This window comes from Xyrauchen texanus, chromosome 10, assembly GCF_025860055.1.
Source record: "Xyrauchen texanus isolate HMW12.3.18 chromosome 10, RBS_HiC_50CHRs, whole genome shotgun sequence".
NCBI classification, from domain to species: Eukaryota; Metazoa; Chordata; class Actinopteri; order Cypriniformes; family Catostomidae; genus Xyrauchen; species Xyrauchen texanus.
The window spans coordinates 29,619,491-29,637,140 of NC_068285.1; the positions used below are offsets into that span (position 1 = coordinate 29,619,491).

General features: G+C 35.6%; 1 protein-coding gene across 1 annotated transcript in view; it reads left to right on the top strand.

The window, feature by feature from the left end:
* LOC127650708 (CUB and sushi domain-containing protein 2-like) overlaps positions 1-17,650 on the top strand; it is a 467,844-nt gene that overhangs the window by 77,068 nt on the left and 373,126 nt on the right. Inside the window, exons 4-5 of the mRNA XM_052136305.1 lie at positions 14,724-14,744; positions 16,214-16,227. Of these exons, the coding sequence (XP_051992265.1) occupies positions 14,724-14,744; positions 16,214-16,227 (35 nt within the window). The remainder of the gene's footprint in view (positions 1-14,723; positions 14,745-16,213; positions 16,228-17,650) is intronic.

Below are 17,650 nucleotides of genomic sequence, written 5' to 3' on the forward strand. Positions count from 1 at the left end.
GTCCCCATAATTGAAATTGCTTAACATACTAAATTATGTTTTATTGAAAATGTTAAAATGGAGAAAGTTTTTTGTGAGGGTTAGGTTTAGGGGTAGGGTTAGAGGCTAGAATCTATAATTTGCACAGTATAAAAAAAAATTAAGTCTATGGAGAGTCCTCATAAGGATAGCTGCACCAACATTTACATCCACTAATATGCAGAAGCAATTTTGCTTGGTTTATTAAAAGTGATATATGCAAACAGGTTTTGTACCCAGGACTGCTAATGATAAAAGCACAATCATACCACTGGAAAAATATGATAAGTCTTTAGTGATATTTGTACAGTACATGTATGTGTATGTGCATTTCATTTTGATCATTTGTTATATTTCTATCACAAAAATTGTTCTAGATCAGCCATAATTTAAATCACCATCAGATATCAGGGTTCCCCCTCCTCTAAATTCCCAATTTACCACTGGGTGTATTCAACACAAGCATGTGTATTTTTTTATGTCAAAAATAATTTCTTCCAACTCTCCTTGTTGAAGCAGATGTGTGCATATCATTAAATCCATTTTCATTGCAAATTAAAATGACCAAATTTTACTAATTACACATTTTGCATTGTTTAAAAACATATGGCTTGTGCTAACAGAGTTGTTGTTTTTTCTTTCCCTTTGTTATTTCAGTTGTTCTTCATTCATCTCTTTCCTCCTGTGAAAATGCTTTGGGAGAGTTACAATTTAACGCATGGTTTGTGCATTGCATGGAGGATTCAATTATCAGCCTCACTTTAATTGTTGTATTTAGCACTTTGCCAGTAGAAAAATATGTGACTTGTAAATATACAGCATTCAGTAGACCATGCAATGTGGCAGATGTACATCTTGTTACCATGACCATTAATTGATTTTTCAGTTAAATGTGGAATAGAGTGATGCCACTGTGCCCAGTGTGCAGGAATTGCAGATCTTTCTCTTGTCTGAATCTGTCTTCCTACAATACAGTCTCAGTCTAAAAGAAAATTAATAAAAAATTGGTGTACTGAGAACTTAATATACAGAATTTAACTTTTTTTAGTTGTTATCTTTTTTCTTTATTATTTTAGGCAAATATTCACTGCACTTAACTGTCAAGTTGCCACGACTAAGTGTAAAATCTGCCATTATTGAAACAATTAATATTATAACAGTAATTAAGGGGATAGCTCACACAAAATTTTCATTTCTGACATTTACCCATAATATCATAAAAAATAGCTTTTGTGAAGATTTTCTGAAGGTATATGTGATGTTTTGGTGAGAAACAACCCAGCATGATTGCATGAGAGAAGGCGATCAAAGTTGCATGCATGTTCACGCGAGAACGAGCTTACGCTAAACTATTCCTTTAATTTGTAACAACCTAAAAAGAGTTATTTGCAAATTGTTCACTTTATTTTCAAATAACTGTTTAAAATTGTTACATTTGAAATACCTTAAAATGCCACAAGTATTTTTTGGTTAAAAAAAAAAAATATATATATATATATATATATATATGCACAACATTTACTTCCGGTCCTCGAAACTGATTGGACGAGAGACGTTACATGAACACTGATGGTCTGACACCATCAGCACTCCGAAGATTCACTGTGTGTGTATCACTCCGCTTGTGTTCGTCATCCTAATCTAAAGTGTAAGAGCAATGCATATGTGTTAAGAGCTACTGTAGGATATGTGTCTCTTTTTACATCTGTTTTATTTTGACATTACATACTGTATGTTAGCCAGCAGGTGGTGGCAAAAGATAATTTTTGTGTGTAATATGAGACAGTCGGTGAAGTGAATCCGTCATTGTTTACATAGAAGATCGCTCGTATTACTACTACATTACTAAAGCTAGGATATAGCTTTAAACTACTTTAAACTAATAACTTCTGCATTAAGGCTCATCACAGCTGAGAGACACAACAGACTTATTGATTACAGAACTCAAGGTGCTTACCTCTTACCGGAGTTTCCACATTGGATACATACTGTTTAAAATGGAGGACAATGCAGTTTCTATAGGGAATAACTCTTGCGTACCGGCTACCGCAAAATAGAGAGGAATACCCCTGCTTGGATAGCTATTTTACCACTGAGAAATCAACCGTGTGCACTGTATCTGTATCAGTGTGTCAACAGGTGATCGCACATGCTCCATCTCTCTCTCTCTCTCTCTCTCTCTCTCTCACACACACACACACACACACACACACACACACACACACACACACAAACACACACGCATTCATCCATCATTGTTTATCCAGTAACTTGTTAGAAACAGCACAAGCCGTGATACTATTTCTGAAGATAACTTTTTGAATTACTAACGGAGGCTTGGACGCATCATTTGGTTTGCCAGCAACGGCAGATTCTGATCTGTCGCGTAAGAATGTAGTTCCATGCATAAATGCGTTTTTATGACCGTACTCAGTTTTTCCAAATGTTTTTAAATGTACTTGTTCATTGAACTGTTGTATATAAGCAATACGTTATATTTGTAAAAGAAATATAATATTTTTTTCACATTTTAGAATAATAGTAAAGTCATCAAAACTATGGAATAACATAAATCGAAATATGGAAATTATGTTGTGACAAGACAAAATCCAAAATAATTCAAAACTGTTTTATATTTTAGCATCTTCAAAGTAGTCACCCTTTGCCTAGAATTTGCAGACATGTACACTTGACATTTTCTCAACACACTTCTTGAGGATCACCCTGGGATGATTCTTAAACAGAAGGATTAAACTGAACGATTTCACATCTCTGTTGGGCACTTATTGGCTGCTTTTCTTTATTATTTGGTCCAAGTCATCCATTTCAAAAACTTTTTTTTTAATTACATGCAATTTAGATTCAATTAAAAAAAAAGCTGCATTGAGATGCTTTTGTTTAAAGTTGTAAGTTGTTAGAACTTAGTAATTGTAAGTAAGCCATAAAACAAATATTCCTCTCCTCTTGCCCTCATGCATTTCTGTTCCCCGATCTATGTTCGATTTTTGTGAGCAAAACAGAATTAGAAATTCTGTCTAGGTAATTATTATTAGGAGTATCTATTAGATTACTCAGATGTGCGTAATCACCGCCCTTCCGCTAAGAGCCCCCATAACTATTTTAATGGCCGGTGATGAGTTCTTTATCTTCGGAAGTGCTTGGTGCTCTCATCTCCAAAGTACCAAAATGCCTGCACCCAAATAAGCAAAGCACATAATAGCATGGTCTATATTTTGGCTCTTCACTTTCGATCACCATGGCAACACTTTGAATTATCTGAATGTTCGGACATCTTCCATCTCTTTCTCTATTTCCTGTGCAAAAAATAAATAAATAATAAATGTGAAAGTAAACAAATTTCGTTGCCACTTCTCTCCTGTAGAACTTCCTCCCATCTGTTCTTTTATTTTCTTTGCTCCATTGCCTAATTTTTAGTGGTTTTGATGATATTCAAGTCACAGATATTTTAGTATTAGTATTTTGGTCTAAATGATATGCAGTATGTTCTGAAATGGCAATATCAATTAAAGGAGATGCTACTGTATATGCAACAGTACAGTATGTATGCCTCTAATTTTGAATCTATATATAATAAGGTTATTGGCATCACAGGCTCTTGGTAAGCTCCTTTTACTTTTAACAGAGGTGTATGAGCAGCTTGGATGAGGAAGATCAAAAACCAGTCAAGCATGAAAATGGAAAGGGACTGTAATTGAAAAAAATAAACGCAACCCTTTAAATGAAAGTGCTTGCCAAATGAAACCATAAAGACAAGACCTTAGCAATGCTTTGGATCCTTTCCCAGCCTCTAAATGTTCCCTACTCACATGGGACCAATACAGATTCCTTTTGGATTACAGGTCTCTCTCTCTCTTATATATATACTATATATACTGATATATACTGTATATATCTCTCTCTCTGTGTGTGTGTGTGTGAGTATAGGGTTTAGCTTTGCTTAAAGCTTCCAAAAATGGAAATGATGTTGTAATTTACTCATCTTCATGATGTTGCAACCCCTATATACTGTACATTTTAACTTCACACTGGCAGCCAAAAGTTGGGAATAATGTAAAGATTTTGCTGTTTCGGAAAAAAACTGACCACAAAGTATGGTAAAAAAAAAACAGCACCAGCACTATTTGAAAAAATAATTTTTTTATCAAATCTAGACAGGCTGCATTTCCAGCTGCCATCACTACAATGCCTTATCCTTGAGTAATCAAGCTAAATTCGTTAATTTAAGCTTAACATTTGCTTTGTGTTCATTTTTGAGTGTCCACTGTATGCAATAGACTGGCATGTCTTAAGGTCAATATCAGGTCAAAAATGGGAAAAAAGAAGCAGCTTTAGCTAGAAACTCATCAGCCAATCATTGTTTTGAGGAATGAAGGCGATACATTGCTTGAAATTGCCAGAAAACAGATGATTTCATACAAAGGTGTACACTACAGTCTTCAAAGACAAAGGACAACTGTCTCTAACAAGGACAGAAAGAGATGCGGAAGGCCAGAATTACAACTAAACAAGAGGATAAGTACATCAGAGTCTCTAGTTTGAGAAATAGATGCCTCACGTGTCCTCAGCTGACAGCTTCATTGAATTCTACTCGCTCAACAACAGTTTCATGTACAACAGTAAAGAGATGTCTCAGGGGTGCAGGACTTATGGGAAGAATTGCAAAGAAAAAGCCACTTTTGAAACAGAAAAACTAAAATAAAAGGTTAGAGTGGGCAAAGAAACACGGACATTGGACAACAGATAGTTGGAAAAGAGTGTTATGGATCTTAACCCAATTGAGCATTTGTGGGATCAGCTAGACTGTAAGGTGTGTGAGAAGTGCCCGACAAGACAGCCACATCTATGGCAAGTGCTACAGGAAGTGTGGGGTGAAATGTCACCTGAGTATCTGGACAAACTGCCAGCTAGAATGCCAAGGATCTGCAAGGCTGTCATTGCTGCACGTGGAGGATTTTTTGAAGAGAACTCTTTGAAGTAGTTTAAGAAGTCTGAATTTTCTTTTTGAAATTGTAATAGTAATTTTTCATGTTATTAATGTCCTGACTATACATTGTGTTCAGATGAATGCCACTTTGGTGAATAAAAGTACCAATTTATTTCCATAAGAGCAAAATCTGCACATTATTCTAAACTTCAGGCCACCAGTGTATATTATGACTTAGATCAAATTGTCTGTAATCATTAAGTCTGCCTAACCTAAAGCCAACACGGCCACCCATGGTGCAGAACAGGCTGGCTATGTGATGATTAATTAGATATTAATGGGGCATTCAGTAATTTTGGGTTAATTTAAAAAGTTTTACACATTAACGAAATATTTGTTATTTGTAAGAGTTATCTGAATGGTGTACACTCACATGAGACTGTACTCATAATAGATTTTTTATAAAAAGTGTTTTTATTATACACTGTGCGGGTCACCCCTTCATTGTGTTTCGCATTTTGAAATGAAATTACCCCCTGTGTTTCACTAAATGTTCAAGAAGATAATCCTCACGTTTATTAGCTGCCACTTATGTAGATATGTTTGGCTATACTTAGCGCAGTGTTGTATGGTGATGCGAAGAGCAAAAAGAACACAATTGAACATATTTATAATCGTGCTTTAGAAGCAGAGACAACAGGAAATTCAGTGTATGTACTTAATATGTTTGAAACACAAAAATAGAAAGATCAGCAAAGGCAAACAAAAGAGAGTAAAGAGTAAACTTTGGTACAGAAAAAGATTTGAAAGATATGATGATGGAGAAAAGCCTGAGTAGTGATACCAATGTTTCTTCTTTTTTGTTGGACAGGTAAGGAATTATGTGCCACATTATGTGGGAACTATGCACCCTAACAGCCCGTTCACGCATTCCTCCTCGTCACAAATTATGAATTGTTTAGACCACTCTCTAAAACAGTATTAGTGGAATTTACAGAAAACACATTCAAGTTTCCTTTGAGCTTTTTCAAAATATGTGTATATGTTAATAATGGACAGTTTTCAGCCTTGTTTACAAACACAACCAGAAAGCAATGTGTAATTTTCTTTTCTATGTTATAACAGCTATAGTAAGGGGGCCCATCTACCTCAACATCTATGAAATGGCTTACGTCTTCATTCGTTTAGTGCAAAGTAGCTAGGAAGAGTGATTGTTGTGTATTTTGAGTAAACCATGTTTGCTTGGAAACAAAACAAGCTCGCCAAATACAGTATTCATGGACATGCTATATTTGATTGTCAAAAACGATTATAAACTTTGCTTTACCATGACATTCTGTTTCGCCAGATAATTGAGGTTTATTTTACACTAAGCTGTAATAAAGATAATAACTGTCTTTAGAAATAACGTGAAACGTAGACAGTCTCCAAAGATTATTGATATTAGGGACAATAATAATCTGTCTTTAACTGTAGAGGTCTATTGGCTTGAAATGTGACGTTTGTTTTCAGGCATAGGAATAATATTATAGTAGTAATAAATAACTTTAGACATTACCTCAAATGCATCCAGAGCTGATGGCGGCAGCAGATACGATCATGCTGATCCACGTCGATAGATGGCAGCAGAGCGTCTAACACTGTCACATCGGTACTTAAAGTACACGAAGAAGAGCAATGCTAATGCTAACTAGAGAACTACTCTTACTTTTCTTCAGTAAAAAAAAAAAAAAAAACAATTAAACTTTACAATTTTGAACATTGTCTCAAGATGTGGAAGAAAATTAAGTCGTGTTGTTCATGCTGTTATTTATCACATTTTGAATTGTACGTATCCCCTGATATATGTTGCCAGATTGAGGAAAGAAAAAGGGTTAATCCACAATATGTTGGTGCAGCTATCCTTATGAGGACTTTCCATAGACATAATTATTTTTAAACTGTACGGATGATCGATTCTATCTCCTAACCCTAAACCTAACCCTCACAAAAACTTTCTGCATTTGTAAATAATAATAATAAAAAAAAAACCACTGTTTATTATGTTTTTAAGTGATTTGAATTATGGGGGCACTAGAAATGCACACACAAACACATGATATGTTTTAAAATAAGAGGGGAAGTCAGAAACTCATAATTTTTTTGCATCAAATAAAACACAGAAATATTGATGACTTTGCCTTTTTTGCACCTTAACAGGGCAATAAATTTAAACCCTAAAAAAAATATATATATATATATATATAAATATATAAATAATATATATATAATATATAAATTCCTTTGGATATGTTACTTAATATTTCGGACCTTTGGACTTATTTTTTTATTTGAAATTAAGTCAAATCATAGCACGTTACATAAAGTACTTAACCTACTGTTTTTAAGGTGATGACAGTGAGATGTCAGCTGAATGTGTTTTTCTGGTGATCGCTGACGTAATTGTAGGTTAGGATGAAACAAGGAGATCAACAGTACTTGTCATTGTCATTAACACTAACACTAAAGAGAAATGCTCCAACACGGTTTACATTGAACCCGCTTCATCTTGCATCTGTGCATCATCTTCTGTGAACTGGATAATGACTTGCAGCCCGCAAGCGCCCTTTAGCGGCGGGTGACTGTATAGACAGCCTTGTCAACCTCTGCTGGCATACTTTCAGAACACATTTATCCTGAAATTAATTAATCAACGATCAATAAACTTAATCTATCAAATTATTAACAACAATTAATAAATGTTCGATCAATCATTAAATTGTCTAATTGAAATATTATCATTACGCTTCTTTTCAAGGTTTTCAGTACTTCTGGGGTACATAACGTGTGAAAACTCTTGAAAGTTTGCACATATATCAGAGTTGTTGGCCATTAGGGTGTGGCAGTGTTACAGGTGGGGGGTACAGAAGGGGCTCTTCGGCGCCACCTAGAACATGGGCATGTTCGGGGGGTTATCTAGCACATCCCTTTTGAGGTATAGTCACCAAACTTTGTACACATATAGATCTAATCAAGCCGGACAACTTTCGCGCTGGCAGTCATAGGTTCTGCCCAAAAGGAAGATGGCCATTTTGGATTGTTTGAAAAAGGCATGCTGAGGAATTTGAAATACTCCTCCCAGGGATTTAATGGTACAGGCACCAAATGTGGGCGACATCATGCCAAGACATTGACGATGGTAAATTGCGAAGGGATTTTTGATACATCTAACAGTGTTGCCATGGCGAAGCTACAAAATAACGTTAAAAAAATTGAATAAGGAAAAGTCTCATTTGCAGAAAATGAAAAACATCAAAATTGAGCCAAATATTTGTCCTTGTGAGCTGATCACTTTGATGTGGCTATTGTGGGTCACGGTCGAAGTGCCACCAACTGGCGGAAGGAAGTGTGTCACTTGTAACAGACATTAAAAAAAAATCCCTATTATGTTATATAACAATACAGACTAATGTCAAGGCATTGCACATTTTAAATTCCAAAGGTATTCTTGATATCTTAAATACTGTTGGCATGGCAACGCATTAAATGTAATCATTTATTTTTTTGCATATTCACGTTTTGTGGTATTTGGCATAATTTAACTTTAAAGTTTAATGTTAATAAACATATTTATTACACTGCATATAAATAAAATATAGCAAAAATATCAACTGAAATGTAAAAATGCAAGAAAACCCATGTTTTACCCACTGTCTATTAATTCTGACTAGCAATTACAAGAAATGTCCAATAGAGGACATCCAAGCTACATTGTTGAATGATTTCCAGCAGTTCTGAGTCCAGAATGGGCGGGAACTGAGTTCATGAGTTGGTTGAGGTCTTTTGCAGTCGAATCCCATAAAAAAATGCAAACAATGTGTCCCCACTCAATATATACATCAACTGAGGTGCGAATGCAATCTTTGTTAAGAACGTTTAACCCTTTCCAGCCGGAGCGTTCAAGTTTGGGAACAATTATTCCTATGGTTCCTGTCTCAGTGTCTTCGTCGTCCAATCACCGATTTTATTTCTGAAGTCTGCCCAGATACTCGTGACAATATAAAATAAAGGCACATATGATTGGTTAGGGGGTTGAGCAAGTATAATACATTTATAGTCATCACCGTCCGAGACAGAGGAGAAATCGGGAGAGTTACTTCAGTGTTGGACTTACTGCTTCAAATTAAAAACTGAGGCGATTTTTGAAAGGTAAGAAAGTTATTTAACATGTGTTGTCTATATTTTCTATTGAAAGTCAAAACGTTTTAGTTACGAAGCATTTATTTGTACGAGTAATGCTAGTTATTTCTGGACAAAATGACAACTGTATTTGTTCATCGGACAGGCAGCTAGTATCTATTTTTAAGCAAATTTCTGTGAAACTTGAAATTTGATGCTGTTCAGACTGATTTAAGCTGTTTTTGAAACTGTCTGAATGCCCAGATGCTTGTTAATGTATAAGACATCATGAACAATATTCATAAACATATTTATTACATTTTATATAAATAAAATATAGTAAAAAATATCAACTGAAATGTACCCTGTCTCTCCATGAAAGGGCTTACTGGACAGAGAAACTTGATTAAATCGGCTGTTAATAAGTTTGAATAATATTGAATATGCCATATTAGTTTCTGTACGTGAATTAATAATTTAAGCAGTAATTTAGCAATAATTACATTTATTCCATACCATAGACATCCATTTAAAATATGTTTTTATTTGCCTTGCCTTAACAAACCTTATTACAATATAAAATACAATACAACATAACGCTTAAAAGAAACTGGAGCGCAGCTCATATCCACCATTGAAATCTTCTACTCCGAAGAACCACATGGTTGCTTAAGTTGTGACGTCACAGTAATTTAATATTTTAATGGACATTAATAATCATGATTACAATATCAAAGGCAATAATCGACAATTATGATTTTTGCTAAAATCATGCAGCCCTGCGAGAAATTTATTTTTTCATGCTCTTTTTACTCAGGATGTAGTTGCTGAGATATGCAGCTATACAAACTGTCAGGGGTGGGAGCTCATCCTAAACTGTAGCGCCACCAACTGGTGAAAGGAAATGTCACTTTAATAGTGTTGTCATGGCAGTGGATTAAATTACATGAAGTTGTAGTCAAACTGGAATGGTGGCATATATTTATTACACATTGTATGTTTAGGGTCCAAGTTTACATTAATGTAGAGTTGTTGCTGTGTCCATCATACTTTGTTTTCCGAAAGCCACCGAGTGGAAATTGACCCATGGTGTGAGGGCCCGTCATCGCTACTTGCAGCTATATTTATTATTATTATTCCTTTAAACTTTCACCTTTGAAGCAGTATATGCACACTTATTATTTTAGCTTAAAATCCATATAAAAGTGTGATAGTTTGAATTGCAGTGTATTGATGAGTAAAACAAATGAAAAAGAAAATGATTAGCTGAAAATAAAAAAATAAATATATAGTCTCTTTTGTAACATCTGTTAGTATAAAGGCACAATAATGTTAAATGCAGATGCTGAAATTATTTTTGAGACCAAGGTCCCTTTCAAGGCAATTCAGTCCACTTGGTGGCTATCTTTGGACACTCGCTGTACAGCTATTTTCTATATAAACAAGCCACATAAAAGAACAGCTTCTGTGTATTTGGACTGGGAAAGACCAACATCTCCAAAACAGTTGGTCATTATTATGATCAAAGAACATATTTTTAATCAGCAGTAAAATCTGTCAACAATGGTATCATATGTTGTGTTTCATTCATTCAGCTCACGCTACAAAATAGCTATTTAAATAGCTGTTTTCAGGCTGGTTCAGATAATGTATATTCTCAAGTTGACTGACAGCAGCTGACTGCTTGGTTAGGTAGCTTGGCATGTGGGCCATAGATTGTTTGTTTGAAGTTAGCCTCCCATTGAATGCCACATTACCAGCCTGACCCAGATCTTCCAGCAGAGCTGCAGATGATGTATGGCATTGTTATCCTGCAGCGGGCAGCCAGTGCTGCACCTGCTTCAATACTGGGGGGGCTTTTGGATGTTGTTTTTTTTTTTTTGCAGAATAAACTGGGCTAATGGAGTGTGGCAAGATGGAAAACTGCAGAGGACTGAGATGAGGCCTGGGGAAAGATGGAGACATTAAGGGTTACAGGAACTGCCTGGCACATTTCTGTTGAGGGGTTATATCAAAACCCCATCTTCCAAAAAGTATCTGTGAGGAAAATGGCACTTTGCAGCTTGTCCTACTGTTTATAGGCATGATGCAACACGCAGCTTGTCTGTCCACACTGACACAATACTGCTGCGCGGCGCACACACTTGCAGCCAATTAGAAGATATTTGATATGTAATGCAAATGTCCTGTCATTTGTTTTTGTCACAGCTGGTTAGGGCAATGACTCTTTTATCTCTTGTATCCCTTTATAGCGTCATTGTTTGGTTACAGCGTTAGAAACATACCCAAGTTTATTTTAAAGTTCATTGTACCTTACTTGCAGGGGTGTAAATTAACGTATTACAAATACTCACATTACTGTAATTAAGTAATTTTTTTCCCCCCAGGAATTTAGCTTTTTTAAGTAGTTTTAAAATCGCATACTTTTACTTTTACTTGAGTACATTTTAATGCAATATTTTCCCACTGTCTGTGTTCGCTACTTCCCTGTCCTGATTTTATTTTGATCTGTCAACATGATAGGCTAGGAAGAGTCTCGTGATTCCCATAGTTCAACACCTGAACATCACAGCTGCACCTGAAAGGGCTTTTCGCAGTGAAAAATGCAAATTGCTCGACTGTGAGTTTAACTTGGCTGATCTAGATGAAATATACAATATTTATTTTTATTTCCTGTTGTCTGTAGCTGCGTGCTGTTTGATTGACAGGTGGCTAATGTTTGTGCTCTAATTCGGGTATGTCTAAACGGTCAAATACACTTGTAATTCTGCCAATGCCCGTCTTGGTGAGGCATTAATGTAAACACAGTTGGATTGGTCTAAAGTGAATTTAAACAGTGGAACAAAAAGCATATTTGCATCAAAATGTTGGACTTGAAGTGTACATGTAACCGAATTGAGCACTGACTAGGCTATGCCATATAAAGGCTATTATTCAAAAAACATTAACAAGGAAATGAGAAAACGACTCATTACTTTTGGCTTTATAACTTGAGTAGCTTTATAAGTATTAATGTAATAGAATAAAACAGTGACATTTTTAATATATTGTTTTTAATAATATGGTGTTTTGTCTATGTTTTTTTTTTTTAATAATGACCCCTGATTTAGAGATTGTATTAATTAGTATAATAAATGACCAGGAATGTAGAGATGATAAAATATTGTATAATTATGCTTAGCCTTTATCAAGTTTTTTTCTAATGCCTGATAGAAATTATCAATATTTGCAGAGCAAAACTTAAGCAGAATATTCCAGCAGTCACAAACTTTAGAAAATTGTGTATCGTGCATTACAATGAGAACACAACTATTTCTGGGCTTAAAAGATACAAGAACTAAATCAGTGTGGTGCATTGTATCTCAAAAAGAGTACAATGTGACCACCCCATGTGCTGCTTAAAGGAAATAATACACACAAAAATCTAAATCTCATCATTTTCTCACCTTCATGCCATCCCTGATGTGTATGACTCTCTTTCTTCAGAACACAAATTAAGATATTTCAGAAGAGTATTTCAGCTCAGGAGGTCCATACAATACAATTGAATGGATGCCAAAATGTTGACACTCCAAAATCACATGAAGGCAGCTTAAAAGAAGCTTAATCCATGTTACTCCAGTGGTTAAATCTATGACTCAAGAAGTTATATGTTAGGTGTGGGTGAGAAAAAGAGCAATATGTAATTCCATTTTTGCTATAAATTCCTCTCCCTGCCCAAAAACAAAAGAAGAAGAAGAAAGTGAAAGTTGACATTGACTGAGCAGGGAGGAGAATTTATAGTAAAAATTTACTTAAATATTGATGTTTCTTACCTAACCTATCATATCTTTTCTGAAGACATGGATTTAACCACTGGAGTCACATGGATTAAGCTACATTTTTGCTGATTTATGCAAAATATTGCCACCCATTCACTTGCATTGTATGGAAAAAAAGAAAAATCTGAATTTGTGTTTTGCTGAAGAAAGTCATACACATCCATGATAGCATAAGGGTGACTAAATGATGAGATAATTTTCATTTTTGTGTGAATTATTCCTTTAAATCCCAATGTGGCCCCTGTACCAAACAACTGCTCTCTATTGTGTGGGACATGATGTGCCCTGCTTTTTTTTGTGTTTATTTATTTTTAAACGATTTGAACTTGTTTTATGCGCAACAATAACTTTCTGAGTCGGCATTAAGGAAATTTTGACCCTACACATAAACTGATTTTAATGTAATTGTTTCATATATTATATTGAAAATAACTTTTTCATATTTTAATTTCTGTAATCATGTCGCAACTTTTATTTATCTTTTTTTTTTTTTTTAAATCAGATTCATGCAGTGTTTACAGTATCATAGATAAGTGATGTATTTTAAAAGTTGTCAATCACAAACACCTATAAACTACCTTATTTTTTTTTTTTATTCTTTCTGGCAAACAGCCATAAAAGGGAATGTAAATTAGGGTATGTGTGCCACATTTGTAAATGGCAGCATAGAGTTTTTATTATAAAGGGTCATAGTTTTCGCAAATCAGTACTCAATACTTATGAGTACTTTTAAATGCGCTACTATTTTACTCTTACTTGAGTAGTTTTGAGTAGTTTTTAGGACAGGTACTTTTACTCTACTCAAACAATTTGTTTTAAGAAGTAACAGTAATTTTACTTGAGTATTATTTTTCAGTACTCTTTCCACCCCTGCTTACTTGACACTTAATTTTGGTGAAAATACATTGGAATTCATTGCAATAATGTTTGCTGTTCCAAAGGGTTGTGTGTTGATGCAATTTCACTGTGCCCTTCAAACCTCTCACTTGCTCCAACGCATATCTCTTGCTCTTTTGTCTGGAATATATAATCAAACCAAATGAAGTGAGGAAATTTGGTTTCCTTTCTATGCAAATAGAAGTTTCTAAATGGCTATCAGTCTCACTCAGTGGGAGTGCAGAGAGGCAGCCATAGGGCTTACATTTATAAAAAGAAGAGAAAAAAAATCTTCCTCGGAAATAAGGGAAAATAGTGCAAAAAAAAACAACAACAAAAAACAAGCTATGGTCACACTTAATATTAATTGTCTGTAACTTCTATCTACTAACATTAAAATACATACAATAAAATGTATTTAACTACATGTTGTTCTGCAAAATTCTCACAAGACTCACATTTGCTGCTATTGATGTTGAGGTACGGGTAGGTTTAGGAACAAGGGTAGATTTAGGGTTGGAGCTAGCGGTCAGTGCCCATGCTCTGATATGTTGAGTTTGACAACTTTTGAGTCTGTTTCACTGCATTTTGCAATCCCATTCCTCCCTGTACACCCCATCAGCAAATGCTCACAGAACCTTTAAATACCCATTCTAATATCAAGTTGCCATTCTGGGAAGCAGAGCAATAACCAGGTGTGTGTGATAGTGGGAAGATAGGTGGATGTTTACATTGGAGTGTGTGTAGAGTTTACAAGACTTAATGAGCTGCTGTGTCATTTAAACCCCACAATATCCTGCCACCATATGTGAACTTCTCTACTTAAGTGAGCATTCAGGGCCCTTCACAACTGATTGTGAAACACAAAAATACCTAAAAGGCTAATGCAATTGATTTGTTCTGAGTTTGTCCTACAGTTCTCGTTTGTTACATTATTAGCTCAGTTCCAAAACCTAATGAACTGCCTCATTACTTACAGGCTACACAGAGAGCTCTCTTCTAAGACAGCATCCTATAACCGTCATAGAATCTCAAAAGTGACAGATTTGGAACACTCTCCACAAATAGTGCTCTGCTCAGGAGATTCCACTTGCAAATGTTTTCAGTAGAGTTTGAAGTTTGTGTGTTGCTAAGCTAACATGTCACTATACTCCTTTAAAAGAGTAGTTCACCCAAAAATGAAAATTCTCTCATTATTCACTTACCCTGATTCCATCCCAGATGTGTATGACTGTCTTTCTTCAGTGAACACACCTTAAGAATTTTAGAAACATGTTGACGCTCTGTAGGTCCTTATAATGTAAGTAAACGGGTGCCATTAGACTTCTGGCTATTTGGCATATTTAGGCAGCATAAAAGTAATCCACACGACACCAGTCGATCAATTCATGTCTTCTGAAGCAAATCAATAGGTTGGTGTAAGAAACAAATTGATGATTAAACTTGATTAACTTTAAAAAATCACTTCTTGCCACCATTCATTATATTAGTGACGTAAGCACAATGGCGCGTTCACATGAGAAGTTGGAAGCACAAAAGAAGAACGAGTGTCATGCGAGAGTTAGGTCATTTCAAACAGCAATACAGCGCTGGGAGGAAGCAACAATTTAAAGTTAAACACATTTTGTTTCTTACACCAACCTATTGATTTGCTACAGCAGACATTAAATGATTGACTGGCACCCGTTTACATACATTATAAGGACCTACAGAGCTTGAACATTTTTCCTAAAATCTTAATTTGTGTTCTGCTGAAGAAAGACAGTCACACATATCTGGTATGGCATCAGAGTAAGTGAATAATGAGATCATTTTCATTTGTGGGTGAACAATTACTTCAATTTTTTATTTTAAACGGAATCATTTTCACTTTTCAGTGTTGTCAAAGTGTGATACTGTCAAAAGCCATAATCTCTTTAATGTTGTATGTGTCTGACAAGATATTCAAAGGATTTCTACTGTTCTGCTGCTATTTATCTGTTCGCGATGTTATGCATAATCATTTGCTTAAGCTTATGTGTCCTGCAGGCTTAGCTGTAAACACTCTGAGACTGTTTTATTAATGACTGTTATTAGCTGTGGCTCAAATAGGAATACTATTACAAACATTTGAGTCTTATGTTTATGGCTTAGGTTTTTTTTCTCCTTTTGTTTAGATGTTTTAATTGATTAATTGAAGTCTCAGTTTACTGCAGACTTTAGCTTCTATTTTTAGCATCAGTTAGAAAGTCAAATCTAGTGGCTCATTGCAAAATTTTTCTTTTCTTTTCTTTTTTCCCCCCAACATACACAGTCTAGCTAATGAAGAGAATGAATCATATTGAGGCCATTGCCACTTACCTTTCACAGTGTCCTACATTTTTTCAAGACAGCAATATGTCCCATTGCCTTCCAGTATTGTTTTTTTCTGTTTTAATGAATAGCTCTACCCAGGTTTACCGTCTGGGGTAACATTTTCTTTACATTTATATTTACATGATGGCCAATGCTTACGATTGACAGCTTCATGTATAATGACACAATGCATGGTTATTTGAAGAGAAAAGACAAAAACAAAAGAACATTGTTAGCTTGTCTCTAAGCCTGGCTAAGTGTAGACTGGTCTCTGCAGCCTCTTGAGGAGCATTTGCTAAGTGACTTGAGCTGAAAGCTCTTCTGACAGTTCCTGTTCGCCTGCAGTTCTCCACTGCTTGCTTAGCTGTGCACTCACTGGCAGCTTTTTTACCTTATATTCCTGCTACTTTTCTTCTATTAGTTGTTTGATATCAGGGTCAGTGGCTACTGAAAACTGTCTTTGGTAAGGTTGTACAGTCTGTGTGTGTGTTTGTGAACAGAAACAGCAACATCTGCTAGATTGCTGTCATTTGTGCCCCTTTTTAAAAGTAGAAAGGGGCTGTGGTTGTACTACAAGTTGACTCTTAAGCTGGGGCCACACTAGCAGACTCAAAATAACTCGATTTTGACTGATTCTGTCACACATGCAGACTGTTTTGCTGAGATCTTACACTCTTCATTCGGAGGTATGACACACTTGCCAATACAAAATGGCAGAATGGTGAAAAACATACCAACTCAACGAAACTCTCTTTATCTGATTCCCGTTCACATAGAGCTCACCGAAATGACAAGTATGATTGCCATGTTCATGTATGCCTATATGAATGAAACCAAGGGAGAAAACATACCAGGTTATAAACAAATGCTCCAAGTGAGCCAGGTGTGAAAACACCCTTAGGGCAAGCGATTCATGGAGTAGCTTTTCCTTTTGAAAGTGCATGATTGTATATTTATCCCCTCGCGGCTTGCCATAGAAAGCATATGTCCATATGCAACTTTCATTGAGTAAAGAAATTACATTCAATTAAAACAGACTGTTTTGTCTCTGCTTTCTGATGTCATTTTGATATCAATAAAAATGCAGGGAAAATGCTTGGTGACAGAATCACTTTAGATTACAAGCGTTTGTGACGTATACAGCTGACGTTCAGATCAGCTTGATGTTTTATCAGTTCCTCAGAAAAAGAAGAAACCCACTGGACACTTGAGGAGAACATAAGGGTCCACCCCGGTGACAGAATGATTTTTTTCATTTTCAGAGTTTCACTTTTCAAAGCCATTAACTCAGCAGGGAGTCCCAACGGTCAAGTGGTTAACGACTTCCTGCTCACAGACCGTAATGCGCACTTTGTCTCCCTCCATCTGGCTGGTGAATATGTTAATTACCTAAAATTCACTGCAAAAGTCAGGTAGTGTGATGCCAGCTTTAGAGTGCAACTGTAGATGTTTATGGGTGATGAAGTAGATTGCAGCCTTGCTGAAAAGGCAAGGATAG